Source organism: Ictidomys tridecemlineatus, chromosome 7 (assembly GCF_052094955.1).
Source record: "Ictidomys tridecemlineatus isolate mIctTri1 chromosome 7, mIctTri1.hap1, whole genome shotgun sequence".
NCBI classification, from domain to species: domain Eukaryota; kingdom Metazoa; phylum Chordata; class Mammalia; order Rodentia; family Sciuridae; genus Ictidomys; species Ictidomys tridecemlineatus.
In genome coordinates this window covers 47080019-47102026 of record NC_135483.1, presented here as the reverse complement: position 1 = coordinate 47102026, position 22008 = coordinate 47080019, and the positions used below count along the sequence as shown (strand labels likewise).

Sequence of the window (22008 nt, the reverse complement as noted above, 5' to 3'; positions counted from 1 at the left end):
ATCTTTTAAGTTTGATTTTTAACATCTTATTAAAGAAGCACAATATTTATTTAAAAAATTTTGGATATCTATATTTTAAAATATTAGTAATCTTATTTATTTTCATTCTACTTATTTATAATCAGTATTTGGAAAAGTGTTTCACCAAATTGTCAGAAGATCAATGGGGAAAAAAATGCAAAAAATCAGGTCGGTGGTGGGCACAGCCCTGGATTCAGAATCCTGGCTTTGACCTCTGCCATGTGTCCATGGGTGCCTTTAAGTCCCCATTTGTCACATGTGATGGCAAATGCCTATTTAGGTGAGTTACAGGGAGAAATAAACAAGACATATGAAAATTACCTTTAAACCACATTTTTTTCCCCAAAACTTTACCAAAGATCCCATATCTGAAATAGTATTGTGATTATTAAAAACAAGCTTCACTTGGTCACCTTGAAGCATAATTGTAGAGTCAATAAAATGCTTCAAAACTTCCAGATGACTCTAAAGAAACCTGTAAGCACTAAGGATAAAGCCTCCCAGGAAAGGTAAAAACAAACTGAAAAGTCTTCTGAAGGTGACTTTACAGGCTTTTCAGGTAGAGCAGGAGAGTGCTGAGGTCACTTGTTTATGGTTGTGACCAGTTAAAGCCAGAGTTAAACACCCAAACTGAGTTACACACTGTCCTTTCCTCAGCAGTGGAAACAGCTAGAATCTTTCAGATGGTAACTAATTCTGTTGGCTACAAGTAATTACAATACAATTCCAATCCTAAATCTCCTCAGCACATTAAATTAGGAGTCTGGTGACTGGAGAATGTTAATCATGTATAGAAAAATCTGCATAAATATGACAAACTTAAAGAACACAGAGCAGGATAAGTGCTTCTGAGAGAAGCCATTTAAATAAGTTCTGTTTCATTTTCACTCAAGCCTTTAAATGAGGTAAGAAATGCAAATTTAAATGTAACCAACACATAAAATATCTTTGCAATACCAAAAACAGTGTTTAGCCTGCTTACGAGAATTCAGAGAGAAACCATGGAAAATCCATATCTTAAGTCATGGAAAGAATTCTAGGAAACAAATAGGTTAACAAAAAAAGATTAAAATTAGGAATTTAAAAGTCATTCTCAATGTTTTCTGCTATGGGCCCTTTTGACCAAAATATTCTGTTGAGATAGGGAGAGAATTAAGGAATGAGGTTAACAGATCTAGCATCTAAATAAGTACTCAGCTGAATTTGGAAGCTTCATTTGCAATTTGGGAAAGAAAGAATACATTCAGACCCTTTTGGAGACCTCAAGAATGAAGCTTCTTAGAAATAAATATATATGTGCACACAAACAATTTTCCATACAATGTCAGGGGTTCATGGACCCATCCTTGTACCCTGTTTAAGAAACACTGCCATATACACATTGCTTTGTCACTTTAACATCTTGTCGTTTCTACCATCTCAGTAATATATATTTTTAAGTTTATTCATTTCGAGTCTGCATGCCAATCTACATTTGGAGGCTCCCAGAAATATTAAGTATGAATCATCAAACCACGTTTGGGTAATTATGGCTGCTGAAAAAATTAAATCTAGGGCTGGGGATGTAGCTCAGTGGCAAAGCACTTGCTTAACATGTGCGAGGCCCTGGGTTCAATCTCCAGTGCTGCAAATACACAAATAAATGAATCTAAATAAGAATTTCACACGTCCTCACTTAACAGTTGACTGAGACTTAGAGTGGTAGTGATCAACCTACAAACTGTCAGCGGTGGAGGACAGAAATAATCTGTGTCTCTTTCCCCGCCAAAATGCTACTACTCCTTGGGTATAAGTTGAAGATGCATGAATATTTGGATTGAATTGATATCAGCTCCATTTTGATAATAGAAAATAATAAGGACTGCTTTAAATTCGATGATTTTTCAGGATGTTGGGAAATAACTGAAAAGCAGTGCATTTGTTGCATCCATAAATGTGCTTAGAGAGACCCAGCCACCTTCAGAGCTAGATTCAGAGTTGAGGATCAGTCAAGGGCATTTTTAGGGGATAGAAATTAAGGACTTAAGGATTTCTGTTGATGTTTGCAGAAAGTGTGTACTGTACAAATTATGGATAAAGAAGAGAAGGTAACTGTGTAATTACAGTACTACATGTGAAAGAAAAGCTGACATGGCAAAGGTAGAATTTGCTTTTAGTCCTTTAAAGTCCTCTAATATTTAAAAGTATTCAGATAGCAACAAACTGTGTTAGCAGTACTTACAAGGAACACATAAATCTTCAGGTAAATTTAGAAGAGATAAAGATACCCCAGAAAAGCTGTGGAAAGCCTTAGTATTCATAATTGTGCTAGTTCACATGCATAAGGGAGCAAGTGTGATCAGAAATGCTCATCTATTCCAAGGCCTGTCCCTGACTAATAGGCACCTGACCCAGTACTGGGACTCAGTCTTTCCAAAGTACAAAAAAAAAAAGAAGTTGTATTCTTTTTAAAATTAGCCTTACTATTTTTATCAGGATTTTAATTAAAAGTGTGGCTGTCATGTAAACATTCTTTCCTCTTGGAGAAAAACAAGATGGTGAAACTAGTAAAGTTTAGTAATATATGGGCTTTTTCTAAAACATATGGTAAACATGTTCACTGACTCTCAGGATGTGGAGAGAACTGGATTGAGTTTTTATTTTGTTCCCCTTTACGCATTTTTTGGAAAGGGAATGAAGAGAGCCTATTACATCTCGATAACAATTACATTCCTTTTAAGAGATTTGACTTTCCTTCCATCCTTCTCCAACTATGCTGTCAGGTACGAATTAATTCAGTAATCATGTATTTAGCATTTTCCAGCTAGGAAGTAAATATGAATAAGATACGTCCTTGCCTTAAAAGTGGAGAATGAAAATATTAGAAAAATAAGAAATCCTTAAGGAGGATAGTTGGACAGTACCCACCGAAATTACAAATAAATGCACATTCGCCTCAGGAATCCCACGTCCCACAAACAGACATGCCCGCATGTGAGATGACAGCTATACCAGATCTCACTGTGGCATTGCTTGGAATAGCAAAAGATGGAAGCAAATCGAATGTCCCTCTGTAGGGAACTGGTTAAAATAAGTTATGTAAGATTTATATAATGAATATTCTGCAGCAATAAAAATGGGGAAAGCATGAGGAAGCACTCTTAAGATGTTAGGAATGAAAACATTACTGAGATATATTAAATGAGATAAGTGAGAAGAAGAACCTGGGGTGGAATTGTACTCTTGAATAGAAAAGAGTGATAAATTGTAAAAATGTGTCCTATGTGATTTTATAGATTCAGACACAGTGTGAAAGGATCCAAGGGAAACAGGAAATAGTAATTATCTGGGGTAGGCAATAAGCGGCAGCAGTGGTAGATGGGTGGATGACAAGTCTAGAACTTTCACTGTTTACCTGTGTGTTTGTGTGTGTATGCCTGCATGCATGCAGGTGGTATATACCTACTACCTATTTTTAAATTAAACAATACATATGTGAAGAAGACTCTTATTTCAAAGAACCTTCTCCATGATTCCTTAGATATTATTTGTAATTATAGCACTTATTTTTTTTTCTGTTTTATATTAAAAATGTATATCCACAAATGGCTTCCATGAAGCAGAAGAAATGTCTCTCTTGGCTTAAAGGCCTCCAGTGCTCTGGCTGGTCTCAAGAACTTCCTCAGCACACTCTGCTTTTTCTAAAGCTATTCCTTCCATCACAAATTCCATTCTCCATGTGGTGTGCCTGAAGAACATTCACTCCCTTTAAAGTCTCCTTTCAATCCTGTTCCTCTATCAACCTTTTAATACTGCTATAACCTTGTGAGGGAGAACTGATAGTCTCTCATTTGTGCTCCAATGTAACTTGCAATGAATCTAATGCTATATAGCATTGGTGACATTTGCATAGGTGTATCACACTGGAGCAGGACACTCGTCTCTGTTGTCTTTGATGATGCAGAGACTATCCAAGTTAGATTCTTAGCTCATGAGTAAGTGCCTCTGTCTCCTACACTGTAAGCCAGTTTTGTTGTTACTTTGTTTTGTTTTGTTTTTGTGGTGCTGGGGACAAGTGCTCTACCACTGAGCTACATCTCCAACCCTATCATAAGCTTTTTATGGGCAGAAAATACACCTGACACTTTTCTCTCTCCTGCCTCTTATAGCACAAGACTGTGTTTTGCATAGGAAGAATCTCAAAATGAACATTAGAAATGTCTAAACATTTCCCCTCCTTCCTTTCTGTGTCTCTTCTTTCTCTCCTTAGTCTCTCTCTCCCTCTTTCCTCTCCATCTTTCTTTTCCCCTCTCTTCTGTCTTTTCTTGCTCCCTCTCCTCTCCTCTCTCTGTCTCTCCTCTCCTAAAAAGAAAAAAAAAAAAGAGAGAGAAGAAGAAATGTCTAAATGTTTTGTCTTATGTCAAGCTCTTCTAACTCCTGGCTATGGGAAAAGTGGGCTGTTGAACCTTTAGCATGGGTACTTTCTTGTCTGATACTGAGATAGTATCTCCCTGGCTTAACTCCCAGTTCAGGAGAGGATCAGAAATATTTGAAGATGGTTTGTAAACTGTCAATCTTAAGTATTTCTGGGAATTTGTGTTCATGTATAACAAGAATCCTTTTCTGCTAGACGCTGGAATTCCTGAAATGGTTATTTCCGTTGCATGGTCTTGGATAGTGGTATTTGGCATATGACTAGTTAATTCCGTTCTCCTTCAAAGGGTACCATTTTTGGAAATACTCATTCTAGGAATAAGAATCAATTGAGTTGCAACACTATTAATACTGAGTTAATGAAGCACGGTGTGACTGCTGGTCTACTGGTCCCAGTGTCACTGACTCGGTGAGTCCTTAAACTTGTGCAGGATAGAAATCTGATGAAGAAAGGGTTAGAAAGAATCATTTATGGCATTGATTAGTATAGCAAAGTGGCTACTTCATATACAGAGTGGCCGGGCAATAAAGTGACCACTCCACAGGCAGAGTGACAAGAAATAGTGCAGATCATTTATACAGTGGTGGATTAGGAATTTGAATATTTTTAGTTTGCATAGCAATATTCATGATTATGCTGCAGTCTCTTGATGCACCTGCCTCATTTTGAATATTGTTAAAAATGTGTCTAAAATTGTGTTAGGTCCTCCCTGTGGGTGTATCTTGTAACACGGAAATGCATTTAAATGAGCGTCTCAGGTACTTTGGGTCAAGGAGTTATGGTCTGACCTGTTTGCATCCTTTGATGTTTTCTTGCTGTTTGTCTTGGACAATGGAGTAGTTGGAGAGGCCTTTATACCATTGATCTTAAGCATAAATCATGCAATGCTTTTTCTTTTAATCATCTCTAACTTAAACTTTAACCTTGTATTTCTGTTCCTGCCATTTATCTGAAGCATGGAACATGTTGTCCCTATTGACTGTCACCAATTTCTTAGAACCCTATACTCCTGCCTCACCAGGTTTAATCACAAATTAAACCAAAGATTTGAGGCTCAGCTATGTGACAACAGTTTTATTAGGTGCCATGGAGAGTGAAAAGAACAATAAGACACTATTTACTACCTAAATACTTATCAGGTTGAGAGGATATCATCAATAATTTACTGAAAATTTTAAGTGGCTCTAAACTCCCTTCTTAGACCATTAAAGGAGCAAAACAATTCTTAAGAAAGATTAAACTTGAGGCTGGAAACAAGTGAGGGAAAACAAGTCTGGAAAAACCTAAGAAGTAGACAGTCATTCTAAATCCAAAAATAAAGAATAGAAATCAGAGAAGAAATGCAAGGGATTTGGCATTAAAAAAAAAAAACACAAAAAAAAAACCACTAAAAAAGACTTTGAAGTTTCCACATCACATGAATGGCAATAGCTTCATAAAAGTGGAGGAACACATGTCTGGTTTTACAGATTTTGATATATTTATTAAAAGTCTAAGTAATTATTAGATCTGATGGTAGAATCCAATACATTGGTTGGAAAACTTCTGATTTAGAGACTAATAACCAAAGTTTTAAGCCAGTTGAATCAAAATATTTTGAAAGTGACCTCCCTATAGCAGTATATTGTTATTATTATTATTATACTACTACTACTACTACTACTACTACTACTACTACTACTACTACTGCTACTATTATTATTATTTGGAGCTGAGGACTAAGAAAGGACTGTCATCTTTCTTATTCTAATCCCTGATATAGCCTGCAAGCATAGATTTGATACTCAGTATACTTTGTGTATATGTGGTGCTGGGGATCAAGTTGAGCATGTTAGGCAAGTATCCTACCACTGAGCTATGTCCCGAGCCCTCTATATCCATTTTGTAGGCGAGGAAACAGAGTTCAGAAACATAGTGTGCAGTGGCATAGGCCTGTAATCCCAGCTACTTGGGAGGCTGAGGCAGGAGGGTGGCAAGTTCTTGGCCAAATTGTCCTATAACTTAGCAAGACCCTTCTCTCATAGTAAAATATGAGATAGAGGGTCTTGATGGGGGTGGTGCTGGAGTTGTAGGTCAGTGGTAGAGCGCTTGCCTAGCATATGTGAGGCACTGGGTTTGATCTCAGCACCACATAAAAATAAATAAATAAAATAAAGGTATTGTGTCCATCTCCAACTTAAAAAAAAAAAAAAGAGAGAGAGACTGGGGGTACAACTCAGTGACAGAAAAAAAAATGAAAGGTCAGATAACTTCCATAAATTCAGCACCAGCAGGAGGCGAGAATGGACAGGGGGCCACTTGGTGATAGCATCTTGGACAAGCACCTCTAATGTGCTTCCTTGACATAGCCTTACCTGTAGAGTGGAAGGTCAGACACACACTTTTTTGGTCACTATATGGAGCAGGACCCAGCTGGGCTCTACCACTGAGTTCTGTCATCAGCCCCTTTTAAATTTCTTTTCTTTTTTTTTTTTTTAATTTAACTGGCAAAGTTACCCAGGCTGGTCTCAAACTTGCAATTGTCCTGCCTTAGTATCCTCAGTAACTGCCATTAGAGGTGTTCACCACTACACCAGGCTGGACATTCATTCAAGCCAAAGCAGGACACTGCTTGGAAAAAAAAAATACTACTCTAAAAATGATCTGCCAACAAATTAATAGAAGGTGATCATGATGTTTCACTTCCCTGTCCTGACTCATTGACTAGTCAAGTGATCTCAGTTCCTTTAACTAGGCAACGGCAACTCTTAGAGGACACTTTTTTTACATTTTACCTATGTGAAAGCATGCAGGCACACATATATTTATAGTCTTTCAATTCCTGAAATAAAGAAGCCTATTTATTCCAAACTTATTTGACAACAAAGTCTTATTACTGACATCCCTACTTAGATACGCATTTAAAGAAATGCAAGGGAAAAAAATTAAGTGAACCAATTTTGAAAATTATAAATCTATGAGCACTGTTGTTTTTATTAGTAGTAATCTACCATCATCTCAGAGCAAACATTTCATATCCTAGGGTTTCCTTAGAATCCACATGTGAGTTCCCTTGGATTACTTTGGAGCTGGGAAGAGGGTGTCTTGTAGTCTACCTGCCTCTCCACTGACTCCTGATTCCACAGTTCCTACAGGGCCTGAAACACTGGAGACATTAAACTTCAGCATCTCTCTGGCAACTGAGAGGTTTGAAAGTTGTTTAGCTTAGAAGAAACATATGTCACCGAGCAAAATATCGTGGTTTTGAAAGAAATACCATTTGTGTCACTTCTGTTGGCAAATATTCCTTGGTGCTGAGAATGCAAACTGTCAAATTACTTAAAAATCTGAACTGCCAAAATAAAAGTGAAACAAGGCACACACACACACACACAAAAAGCATAACGTTTTTTTAAGTGAATTCATTAATTATATAATCAAGCAAATAAAAGAGCCTTTCAATACAAAATCTACTTGGAATGCCAAAGAAGAATGGCCCATACCCTGTATCTCAGCCACTCAAGAACTACATCTTGCCTAATGACAGATCCACCCTCCCCCAAGGCTATCAATTCATAGACCACAGTGGCTCCCTCTTTTTCCCAGGATACAGATACCAAGCCCTCCAGGATCCTCCAGTGTTTACTTCATCTTTCCTCTCCTTTTCTACCACCTTTTATAAAATTTGGCATTAAAAATTGTATATATTTATCTTATATAGCATAGTTTTTTCTTTTTTATGTATAAGTATTTTTTTTAACTGATGCATCAAAATTACATATTAATGGAGATACCATTAGCCCTGGGTTCTAGCCCCAGCACTGGGTTTGAGGGGTGGAGTTTTCTCAGAAGGAAATGACAATAAAAGAAGCTGGAATTTAGCTAGGTGCCGTCACAGTTTGTAATTCCAGCTACTCAGGAGACTGGGGCAGGAGGATCTCTTCAAAGCCAGCTGCAGCAAAAGCAAGGCACTAAGCAACTCAGTGAGACCCTGTCTTTAAATAAAATACAAAATGGTGCTGAGGATATGGCTCAGTGCTTGAATGCCTCTGAGTTCAATCTCCAGTACCCACGCTGCCCCCCAAAAAAGAAGAAGCTGGAATTTAATTCAATCATCTAATAACCCAAACCACTGACATTTAAAGAATGCACGGCATAGTCTGGTGGACATGATGTTGGATATGTTGAATTTTTAACAGAAGTATCATCTCCTGTCCTACTTCAGCCATTAAATAATTCCAGTATTTAGCCATTTAGCCATACTGAGCTTTTGGTTCTTTATTTATAATGAAAGGAGTTGAAATGGGGCAGTGATGGCTGCCACTCCATGGGTGTGATTACTAATACATTTTTCTTTTCTGTCAATTTGGGACAGAGACTTCGTATCCATTCAACAGTTTCCCAAACTGCTACTTCAAAATGACTAAAACTGGCTCAGGTAAAACCATCTCTGCTAGGTGTCTGTCGTTCTTTCTTTCTAGCTCTGTGAAAAAATACCAGATTTCTGAAATAATTGGAAAAATTTTTGGTGTGCTAGAATACGCATATTTACACTGAATTTTTAATCAACATGCAAGTTTAAATAACATATAGACGTTATATTGAAATCTAGTAAGACACTAAGTGTTTTACCTTAAAATTACTACACGTTCAATTAATGTTGAAAAAGCTATTTATGCATGCTGGAAATTTAACTTGATTTGTGATCTCTTTTCATTTCAGATCTGAAAATTCATCTTCAAACCACTGATTATGGTAATTTCTTGGCTAATCAAACAAATCCTCTTACTGTTTCCAAAATTGACACCGAGATGAGGAAAAAGCTGTGTGGAGAATTTGACTATTTCCGGAATCATTCCTTGGAGCCTCTCAGCACGTTTTTCACCTACATGACGTAAGTGATGGCAGGAAGCTCTGATGGCTCCAGTGTGTCTGTGCAGGTGCCCCTGATGGTCGCAGTGGAGTGTTAGGGCTGAGGACTTAAGACTTTTCCCATTATTTATAAATTTGAATATGTTCAAATTTTAGCAGCTGATAAACTCACAGCCACATTTTCACATGAGGAAAAAAGATATCATCAATTTATAAAGGTTATGTGATAGTGGCTCCATGTAAAGCAATGTTGTCATTTCAAAAATAATTAAGCAATATCTGATGCTCAAGGTAAATGTTATGTGACCTTTTTATATCATTTCTGCAGGTAGGGTTGAGGTATCACAAATGGTTCTGAAGGTCAGTTCTACCTCTCCCAATTGCCCTTGGGACCATGTAAGTGCCCCCTGTCAAAGTGACATGTTTGTTACCTTTATCTATTATTAGAGTTCTAATCTTTAATGTATGGACTTCTCATTCTAAGAAATATAGTAAACATCATAGTAAATTGTGCTTTTATTAATCCAGTTAATAAATTATTTCCAGTTCCAAAATGAGCCTTTTCAAATGCCTCTGTACCTCTCTAGTTTTCCTAGCTGACGAGTGGGAACAAAGGTCTACAGTAGACAAGTTGTTTATTATGTAGATAAAATTTAGATGTAAGGTTAAAAACTTAGGCCCAAGTCCTACATTGGTGCTGGGCATCCAGTCACTCAGTACATTTGTGGAAAGATATTAACAATGAGTCAAATGCTGGATTGTTTAAGCCAAATGTTGGTCAAAAGGGAACAAAAGAACAAACAGGACTTTGTGTCAAACTCTGTGCTCAGAGGTAGAAAATTAGGGAAATGAATATGAATAAAAGAAACTGGGCTTTGGTGTACATGCTGGGGGCTTCTCAGAGCAATTGTCTCTCAGGACAGTCCAAGATGTTTAGAAGCAGGTTCCAAAGAATAAGAGAAAGCCAGGATGAGTGAAAAAGAGCAGCTTCAGCATCTGCCTGGTTGACTGGTAGCATATAAAATGAGGGTGCTGCCTCAAGGGCCAGGCAGGAGAAGAATCTGCTTATCTGACCAGGAAGACACTTCTTCTGTTCTCCTATCCCTCTTTACATCCTTCTACTTCTTTATCATCCATTCTTCCATTTTACAAATATCAGCAGCTCTGCCCTTGAGTCTAGTGAACAAGAGAATGAAGCTAAGAATATCCTCATGTTTGTGCAGAGCTTACCCAAGCTAGATGGACTCTAATTGCTACACATGACTTTAGTTTGAGGGGAAAATTAATATGCCAGTCAGCAAGATTTCTCACTGTAGCAGATACTTCTTGGAACCTAACTACAACAGCCAGAAAATACCCCATGGAAGAGAACTGCAGTCCCAGGGTTTTGACACAGAGGAAAATCAATGTAAAACTTTCTATTATTCATACTGGGCAAGGCCAGAAGGAAAGGAAGTCTCTCCTGTTTTTGATTGCATATTACATTAGCTATCTGAGAATCAGCTTTACTTCATGAATAGCATCTTCAAAAAACAAGGTTGGGGGGTGGTCTGGGGATGTAGCTCAGTGGTCGAGGGCCTGCCTAGCATGACAGGGGCCCCTGGTTCAATCCTGAGCCTTTTTAAAAAAAAAAAAAGCGGGGGAGGGGAATCAAGGGACATGAGTATAACCTTCCAAGAGTTCAGAAAAACATAAAAATTGCTTTATTCTGTCTTTCTCCATCTAGGTCCTCCAAAACTAACCACTTGTTTCTTATATATGAAAAATACTTAAGGTTATGTGTGCCTATGGATATATACCCCACCTCCTCACCCCACATTTCAAATGTATATAAATGACATTATCTTCCTTATTTGCTCTTTCTCCCTTAATATTTCTAAGAAATGTCTTTGTGAATGTCATTCTTTTAAAATAACTGTAGAATTGTATGTTTTGTATGTGTAATAACTTCATTCATCAGTCATCTATTGACAAGTAGGGAACCTTTTTTTTCCCATTACATTTGCAATTAGCTTATTTCTGTGAAGGTCTGTTTTTTCTTTTCCCAGTGCTGGGAATCAACCAGGGCCTCATGCATGCTAGGCAAGCACTGTGCCACTGAGTTACACCCCCTGCCATCTATGCAGATCTTTTTTTTTTTTTTTTTTTTTTTTTTTTTTAAGAGAGAGTGAGAGAGGAGAGAGAGAGAGAGAGAGAGAGAGAGAATTTTTAATATTTATTTTTTAGTTCTCGGCGGACACAACATCTTTGTTGGTATGTGGTGCTGAGGATCGAACCCGGGCCGCACGCATGCCAGGCGAGCGCGCTACCGCTTGAGCCAAATCCCCAGCCCCTATGCAGATCTTAAATTTATTTTGCAGCTCATTTTATAGCACTGGAAGTGATGAGTCAAGGGAACATGCATATTTTATTTTGGTAAATGTTACTAAATTTTTCTTAGCAAAAGTAGCACCAATTTACATCCCTAAAACAGTGCCTAAGAAGGCCTATGACTTTACACCATGACCACCACTGGGTACTTTTTAATTTTTACCAGTCGAATAGGTTTAAAAAATGGTGTCTTTTTTCTTCAATTTATAGTCAAATTGATTTTTTATCAATGAAATTGATTCTTTCATATTTAAGGTTTGTGTACTTGACTGAGTTACATTATCTAATTTTTATTGGAGTTTTCAGTACTTTTTAATTGACATGTAAGGCTTTTTGTAAATTAAGGACATTGGACCTTCATAATACAAGTTTAATATGTATTATCTTGGTTTGATATAATTTAATTTTTTTCAGTATTTATTATTATCATTCTTTTACTTGCTGTAGAAACATTGAACTTTGGTGCTAGGGAACTGAACCCTTACTCAGCAGGTGTTGTACCACTGAGTTACACTCAGGGAGCATTTTTAATTAGCTATAATGATCAATATTTTCATCTGTTGGCATCTGGTTATTTTACCGCATCCAATTTTGAAAGCCCTCTTTAATTTTAAATTTGTAAATAAATTCACTTGTCTTTTTTCTTCCACTCATCTGTTGTTGATAGTACATTTCTAACATTGATAACTTATCTTAGAATTTATTTGTTGTAAAGAATGGGATGAGGAGCTCTCAGTCTTGAATTATTTTGTTCCCAGTAGCTCTCCAGTTGTTCCTACCCCATTTCTATGAATAAGCAAATAGAAGAAATGACCACAGTTCAAGGAAGGAAGTAATTGATACACTTGAGACAAGTGGTTAGTGCTAATGGTCCTTGTTTGCCACAGTCAGTCCTCCTATCAGCAGTGGGGGTGGAATTCTTTCTATTTTATTTAAAGACTCCACAAATATAGGGCTAGTTAGAGATGAAGATGGGGTATGAATTTGGATCTGATGTAGTCCAGGTATTCTGGAAAGCTTTCCACAAGGTCTGACCTTGCCCCTAGAAGGGGGCAAGATTTGGCAGTGTGGGAGAAAGCCCTGCATCTGGGGCTGAAGCATGCAGATGGGAAGGGTGTCACATGCATGAGTCACAGTCAATGTGGCCAGCAGTCGAGTAAACCAAAAGAGAAGGGGAGAAATGAGGATGGGAGGCTGGAGAAGTAAACTGCAGCCAGATTTTGAAAGTCTTCAAAGCCAGGCTAAGGAAGTTGGACTTTATCACAGCAAAGTATTTTTTTTATGTATGTGTGTGTGTTTGTGTGTGTGTGTGCACGCATATGTGTTTTATTGGACCCCCTCTGAAAAAAAAATTTAAATCTTAAGGGAAATTTTAAAATGTAAAAGGGAAGAGGAGGCCAGATTTGCTCATAGAACACCTTCCCTCTCCTCATAATGGTTGTGTTGAGGTGGATAACACTTGGCTTTGGACTGAGTTCGATCTTGGTTCATATCTAATCTTCAGTGACTGCCTGTGAGAGGTTTTGCAAGCAGCAGTGGCTCCTGCAGAAACACCTGGCACAGGTAATTATAGAGACTTCAAGGATTCCCAAAACAACTAGGGACAAAAGGGCCCTAGTTGTGTGGATGTAGAAATGATAACTAAAATGCCAGCCAGCCTTTCTGAATAGCACTATGTACCAGGGGTTCTGAAAATGCTTGACAACATCACCTCACCTAACCCTCCTGATAAGTCCTACACAATCTTATCACCATTCTAGGGATGTGGAAACTAAAATTGAAGTGCAGTAACTGCAGGTCTAGCAAGTGAAGGAGTGTCATGGTTTGAAATAAAGATCAGCAGTAGGCCTCATAAAATTATTTAGCTCAGATTTTAATGGAGTTCAGAAAATCTGACCACAATGATGCACCAGAGCAGCTCATTCAACTAGGTCAGAAAGCTGCCAGGTTTTGTAGTTTGGAATCGGAAAACATTTCACATAAAGGAAATTTGCCCAGAATATATTAGGAAATGCTCTACTTCTAAGAATGATTGTGAGTCATTTGGTCAGTGTTCCTCTTATGTGATGAACCCAATGAGTTATTGTTTCTTAGTCATAGCGTCTTGGTCCTGATGGCGCCTTAACATTTATTAAGCTAACATCCTCATTTCCCAACAAATGACCATGTTGAGCCTTACTTCCCCACAAACTACAATGTTAAAAATATATTCTGTCCCTGAAAAACAAATTATTTGAAATTCCAAATATTTCTAGTCAATAACAATGTTTAAAAATTGAATTTAAAAAACACAGAGAGTCACAAAGTCATCTATAGAATGTGAATATAAAATTATAATCGGAAAGCTAGCTTTGGTAGTTTAATTTAGTGTCATTACCAATGGACATATTTTACTTTATACACACTATTGGCTGTACACTCTGAATTAGTTCTTTTGGTGTCTTTATCTAGAACTACTCATATATAATGGCATTGAATATTTGTTAAATCAATATATAATCCTGTATTTAGCAGCACCTTACACAGAACTAGAAAAATATTTTCTTCAGAATTTAGCATTTTGTATTTTATCTTACACTGAGGAATTGGTTATTCATTTGGTCAATACATTAGATAACAACTGAATGATATGGCTAAAGTTATGTTTTGTGATGTTAATTCAATGGGTTTTTTTTAAATTAATATATTAGGTATGAGAAAAATGGAGGAACTTTGCGCAAGGTGGTGGGAGGTTGGGGAGGGTGCATGGGGGCAGGAAATATGGTGGAATGAGATGGACATCATTACCCTAGATACATAAAAATGCACATGAGATGTGACAGTACATCATGTACAGCCAGAGAAATGAAAAGTTGTGCTGCAACTGTGTACTATGAATCAAAATGCATTTTGCTGTCATATATACCTAATTTAAATAAATAAATTTAGAAAAATAAAATAAAAAACACAAAAAAATTAATATATTTAATACTCTCCCATTAGCTAATTCCTAACATTCCTTGTTATCTTTCAAGCTTCATGTTTTAGATTACTTATCAGACCCCTGAAGATATTTACTCAGACCTAGTTGTTTTTTTACCTGTCTCTTTATACAAAAACCGTGCAAAGAAAGGTTTGTATTGCCATTCTTTTAAAAACTGAGAGTCAATGAATTAATGAATTTTCCAAAGTCACAAATTAAGGGACTTGAGACTTGAAAGGGATTCTGTTCCAGGTCCCATCAGTCTAAAAAGTTTATGTTCTTGCCGCTCTTAGAAGTTGATAACGAGGCATGCAAGTCATAAATGCGTGGTCTTCAAAAAAAAATGTGCATATTCTCCTTTGGGAGATTGTGATCTTATTGGCCTTAGAGTAGGGCCCAAATGTATTTCAGGAAACTCTCAAGTTAGGCTGATGTGCACCTCTGATTTAAACTATCTCATCATGGGGCTTTGACTTCACCACTTGGAAGTGACTTTGACAAATACTTTCATGAGTTTCTCTCTAAGCTATCAACACAGAATTATCACCCTATCAAGAACCAGATAGCTCAACTGGACCAAAGCCCTGTATCTTCTGAATCTCTGTCCATGTTTTGTTTCACCATGTCATCATGTCCTGTGACTTGCCAGCCCTATTGCAGAACTTAGAGATTTATTTCAACAGCAAAGGTTGTACAAATAGAAAGGTGTCCCAAAATTTGAAACCATTTTTCTTATTTCTCTTCTTGAATGTTTTTTGGTCAAGTGTTTAGCACCCATGAACTTATATCAAATAGAATTATTTCCTGTCCTATTAGGAAATACCCAAGGCAGCATTATACAAATGACTAAGTCAACCTAAGAGAAGCAGTCTAAATTTAAGTTAGTGTAATAAAAATAATCTTAAGCATTGCACATTTTATGTGATATAATTACTGTACATGAAAAATTTATTTTGAAAATCTGGAACAGATATTTTTAAATACTTAATAGCAGGAAGATCTGGAGGTTTTGTATACTATAATTACACACAGTTGTATGAAACAAAGGAATGAATCCAATAGCATTTTAATGAAGACTGTTTAATGTAGGCCCGGGTTGTTTTATTTTTCTTCCTTCCTACCCAACACTTTCAGCAGCATTTTAATTTCTCATCTCTTTTCAAATTAGCCATCTTTTAAAAATAATCTCTCAAGCATTCAGAGTATCCCACCACAGTGGCTATAAAATTTCTGAATATAAGAAGACCAAAGACAGATTTTCAGTATGGAGTACAGTCAGCCCTCCATATCTGCCAATTAAGCCAACAATGGATAAAAAATATTAGAGAAAAAAATTGCATTTATACTAAAAATGTAAAGACTTTTTTCCTTGCCATTATTCCCTAAATAATGCAGTGTAAAACTATTTACATAGCATTTACATTATCTTAGGCATTATAAGTAGTCTAGAGAAAATTTAAAGCATACAAGAGAATGTGTACAAGTTATGTGCAATTTTATAATAGGGACTTGAACATCTGCAGATTTGGGTACCTCCAGGGAGTCCTGTAACAAGTGTTCCCCCACCCCCCAGTAGATACTGAGGGATGACTATAATGCATCATCTTAAATTAAGAACATAAAATTCCTGAGAATTTGATGTTAAATGCCACACACTGAAAACGTCTTTAAAGATTGGTTTATAAAGGTTGATCTGAGTTCTTGAATATCTCAGTGATGCATTAGAGACCATCTATAGGCTTGTCACTGTGTGAAACATACACTCCAGGGCTCCTAGTGCTGAAATCAGGAAAGTCCTCAGCAATTCAGATGAGTTGGTCACCCTGACACCTGGTAGGCAAGAAATGAATACTGTAACCCTGGTTTACCGACAGCTTCCAATTGAGAAAAGCCAGAAGATGTGTCCAGAAATGGTGAGCAACTAAGACCAGGATAATAGTGGCAGCTATCACAGAGGCCCAAGCCATCAATCAATTAGAGGAGCCTAGAAAAAGTGAAGCAACTCCTTCTGACTTTAAGATTTTGGGGAGAAAGCAGCATATGAACCAATATCGACAGTGGGCTTAGGTTGAAGGAATAACAGGTATGAAAGGACTTTGTGTTTGGATATAACTACCCATCTTAGATGTGGCTGGACCTTAGACATGAGCAAGGAGAGAGCCTGGACTGGGATGAGAGCAGAGCCTGCCTAGATTCAGAGCTTGGATTCTAGATCTCCAAGTAAAAGTCAAGAAAGGAAGACTTTGGAGAGGCACTTCTCATTCACATGCTTCTGGTGTGCTACAGTCTATAACTCTAACTTAACAGTCACCACCCTGTAGGATGAGGAGTATGTTCCCCCTGGGAGGCCTTAGAAAGTGGTTGAACACTTCTGCCATTTCTGGCTGGGAGGCCAAACGCAGTTTAACATTTAAGCATTAATCAATTTCTCATCTGGCCAATGGGAGAGCACTTAAAGAACCTAGGACACATGGGTACAAGATGTTCTCTCCAAAGGGCTTGTGCAACCCTGTACCTTTGGCCTTGCAGGTTGTAGTGCACTTAGGCTCTCTCCATAGTCAGCAGTTTTTCTCAGCAGACATTCTGTGTTACCAGTACCTCTTAATTTCTGAGATCTCCATGCTTCATGAATCACCCTCTCAGGGGCAACCAGCTGAGATTCCAATCCTGCTGTGCTTTTCCTGGTATCCCCAGGCTTCCTTTGAAATCAGGTGGAAGTCTCTCTGACCTAACTCCAGCATCCTGCATTCCTGCAGAACCCAGTATCCTGTGGATGATACAGATAGGGGCCAGACAGATGTGAGTGGTGGGAGCACGAGAGACGACTACTACAAAATAGGCCCACTGTGCTCACCACATGTTTTCTTTTCCAAGAACCAAATTTGCCTGCCTGGCGTAATGGGACAGGATATTTCACATTCCTCAGAAAACTACCTGTTTGTTAGCTGCAGGAGAGATAGAGGCCAGCAATAATGTTGATAACAGGAACCTATGTTACACTAAAGGAAGATTTTTATGACCCTTTTCACAGACCAGATCTCAGAATTCAGGGAGATAAGAATAATTCCTCCTAGCCATAAAATCTGAGAATTTATGGTTAAGAATCCAATTAGAACCAGTCAGCATGGGCCAAAGTGACCTAGAGTTGTCATGGCAATGGGGACTGGAAAGTGTGACATTGTAATGCCAGATTCGTGGGACCCCAATAGATCTCCAGGAGCTGAATCTGATGCAGTCACACAAGAATCTTTATTGCAAGCTTGAGCCTGGACTCATAATCCTTTCTGACGCAGCAGTCCCAGGGAGTGAGTCCTGGTCCTTTGTCCAGTGAGATTTTATAGGTTTTGGGGGGATACTCTATGCATTACAACATCACACAGCAAATCATTCCATAGCGCAGGAAAGTCAACAACTGTTAACATTGACTAGCACATTCTCTGGCTGGAACAAGTTGGGTAGGGGTGATTGGTTAGTACAAGAGGGGAATTCCTTTGAACTGATTGGTTTAAGCCACGAGGATAGTACTGCTAAACTACATGGTTTCCCAACATGTTATCGACCACCATAAACTACTTGGGGGGTCATCTGGCATCCTAGGTTTTTTCTCTGTCTCATGCTGATTGGTTGCTAGGGGGTTGCTATGGGTCTTCACCTAGCCTAACTGCTTCAGGGACACCTGGGGCCACAGATCTCTCCTGTTATTTGCAGACAAACAACTCAGCAGGGTGCTTAGGAGTGCTCTGTGGGTTTTTCCAAAGACAAGGGTCACACCCCCTTCCTTGGACAGGCTTTGCTCTGAGGTAGAGGCTGGTTTCTCAAAAATGGAGTCACATTAGTTTCTCAGTGTCATTCTGCTGTCAGTGAAAAGTCAAAAAGTGAACCTGGATGGAGCTCTCTGGAAACTTCTCTGGGACCCAAATAAAACTGGAGTTTAGGAGAGGGACACTGTCATCTCTGAGAGAACACAGTCTCTCCCTTTCCCTTTTCCTATTGCTTTAATAAACTCATGCCTGTGACTCTGAACAACATGTCTGAAATCTTTCTGACTTGATTGCAAGAATCAGGCCTTGAAGTGGGGATAGTCTTCGCTGCCTCAGTTCCCCAGAAGGCCTCAGCCCTATTACAATGCCAATGTCTGCTATCAGCTTGGATAGTCGTTAGGTCTCCTAGAATAATGGATGAAGAGGCCTCTGAGTGCCTGGGCAGCTGAAGAGATACAATAACTTCCTAGGCCTCCCTGTGCAAGTAGGGTGCCCCCAGGATCTCTTCTCTTCTGTATATTTATGCTGAAATGGGTATAGTCTAACAAATTCTGAGATGATGTCAGGCCATCTTTCCTATTGTCTCTGTGTAAAGTAATTACCATCTCTTTAGTAGCTATAACCTCCTTAACAATTGCACATTCCTTGGCCTTTTTACATGGACTTTTCTAGATAAACTACAAGTTTTAAAAATTTTTCAGCTCTGCTTTCTGCACCTGATTCTCACAGTAAACCTGGCTAAATGCTGCCAGTGAGATCCATGCCACTGACTGAATGTTCTGCTGCCTTGAAATCTCCTGCATCAGCTTAGTCCATTGCCTTAAAATTCAGCCTCACAAAAGGTCTCAGAATGCGGGCAAAATATAGCCAAGTTCTTTGCCAGAATGTAACATGAATGGCCTCTAATCCAATTCTCAGTAGAGTTCTCAGTTCCCTCTGAAAGCTTGTGAGCACAATCCATATTCCTGGTTTTCTGAACTCCCATCCGAATTGCCCATTAAGCTCCACTTACATTTTAAGGCTTTTGCAGCCTGCAAATATTTACAAACTCCTCCCACAAATGGGCTCCAGAGGCTTCTGAACCACATGGTTAGGTTAGTCATAACAATGACCCCACTTCTCTACCAGTTTCTGGGTTAAGTCAGTTTTTCATCATTGTGACCAAAATATACCTGACAAGGATAACTTAGAGGTGGAAACGTTTATTTTGACTCATGGTTCAGAAGTTTAGTCCATGGAGAGCCAACTCTATTGCTCTGGGCCCACATGGAGGCAGCCTTCATAATAGAAGGGTGTGGTGAAAGAACAGTGCTTGGTCCATGACTGCCAAGAAGCAGAGGGAAGAATGAAGAGAACACAAGGGAAATGAAATGAAGCCTTCCAGGGCATACCACCAGTGCCCTACCTCCTCCATCTATACTCCACCAGCTACAGTGACCACCCAATCCACTTAAACTAGGGTGGACTGATTATATGACAGCTTTCACAATTCAATCATTTCATCTGTCAACATTCCTGCATTAACACAGGAGCTTTTGGGGGAGACCTCATATCCAAATCATAACAATCAGCATAACATTTATTAAGTGACTGCTGTGAATAAAGGTTTATATAGATTCTAACATTAGAAATGAATTGAATATAGACTTTATTTTCTAACCAGTGGAAAAATTACTTACAGAGTGGATTCTAAGATTATACTTCCAAAGATTATGATTTAATAGGCCCTAGAATGTGGTCTGTGATATGCATGTTTGAAAGTTTTCCAGGTGATACCTATACAGATGAGAAACTCTGCAACTAGTAAATAGACTCTAACAGGGGCCCACAATGTGCCAGCCGTGGGGCCTCAATAAAAGTTCATTAATCACTCAAAACCTTAGTTTCCTCCTTTTTTCTAATGGGCAAATGTAGTTACATACAGTGTGGAGTTATGAGTTTAATTTAAAAATTAGCTAGCTGTGTGTTTTGTGGAACCAACTAAAAGTGAAAGTACAGGGCCTTTTGCTTTAACATGTTTAATAATTTCAAGAGAACAGTAAATAATTAAATAAAATGTGGGGCCCAGTATGATTATGTGGTTTGCACACAAATGAAATGAACTTATTAAACTATATATATATTTACTGTATATTATATCCATTATACATATACTATATACAAATGTATAATATTCTTAGGGTTCATTTTCCTTATGGTTCATGGCAAATCTAGCAGAAAGAACAGAAAACACAGGTTTAATTAGTCCTGCCATTGGATTGTTGATACAAACAATGTCAGAAAAATTACTGTCTTAATATAAGAATTTTAAGGTAATGAATGTAAAAGAGCTTAGGAAGTCATTGCTGCAACCGTTCTTATTGGGATACAAATCAGGGGCAAGATTTCATTTGGGCTTTGTCAACTTTCTGGCTAGCCATTTACCAACCACCAGGGGGCAAGACTGATCCCAACAACCTGCTTTCCAAAGTATTATTCCTTCTCCGAGAATTGCTTAGTTTAAGAGATTTGAGGCTGTGCTGTAGCCTTAGTTTTCAGAATGGGGACTGAAATGTAGACTAATCTGGTACATGTTGCTGTACTTTTATTTTATCTTGTTTTATTTTTTAATTGAAAATAAGCACCTGTGTGTTTTCTTAAAGGAGAGTTTTTAATTAAAATTTAATGCCCATCATATGTCAGTAATTTTATAATTACTTTACATATATTAGGTTCATTTAATTCTCACAACAGCCTTGCTGGGTAATGCTACCAGTGGTCGCCATTCATAAGTTTGATGAATATCTTTTGAATTACTTCCTATATGAAAAAAATTAGATATGTGCATATATATATATATACTTTTTAAGAAGATAAATTATAGACAATACATGTATATATACGCACATATATACATGTATTGTCTATAATTTATCTTCTTAAAAGTAATCTATGAATTTTCCATGTAAGTATCTATAGGTCTATCTTGTATAATGAATGTAGTATATCACATTTTTTGTTTTTTGGTATATCATAATCGATTTAATCATTCCCCTTTTGTCTAACTAGGTTGTTTCATTTCTTTGATGGGTCAAGTAATGTGGTAATAATAATAATGATAAAAAAGTCATGTTTAACCCACATCACTGTACATACACTTTGTTTTCTTTTGGCAGAACTTCTCTAGAATCTAGTCCCAGAAGTGAAATTGCTTTGTTAAAGGTTATGCAGATTTTAGGTTTTGATAGATATTAGCAAATTACTCTCTAATACTCCACAGTGTTTGGAAATCTTGCTTCTCGTTTATCCTCTCAGCTGCAGTGATTGGTGTTTTTCCCCATGTTAGAAAAACATGAAATTATCCAAAATGTGTTCTGACTGGTATTTTAAGCATAATAAAGATGAGATCCGCAAGCCATTGTTCTTGACCATGTCGAAAAGACGTGATGTGCACTCATAGCATGCCTAACCAAACTGACAAGAAGCACTCCATTGTTTTTGTTCAGAGTGACCACAGTATTCCATGCATGGCTAGAAGAGAAACAACTCTGGAGCAATCTTTTTTTTTTTTTTTTTTTGAACCAGGAATTGAACTCACGAACACTCAACCACTGAGCCACATCCCCAGCCCTATTTTGTATTTTATTTAG

At 37.8% G+C, this 22008-nt stretch overlaps 1 protein-coding gene across 1 annotated transcript in view; it reads left to right on the top strand.

Moving 5' to 3' along the window:
- Atp6v0d2 (ATPase H+ transporting V0 subunit d2) overlaps nt 1–22008 on the top strand; it is a 45897-nt gene that overhangs the window by 692 nt on the left and 23197 nt on the right. Inside the window, exon 2 of the mRNA XM_005328630.4 lies at nt 9137–9308. Coding sequence (XP_005328687.1) covers nt 9137–9308 — 172 coding nt within the window. The remainder of the gene's footprint in view (nt 1–9136; nt 9309–22008) is intronic.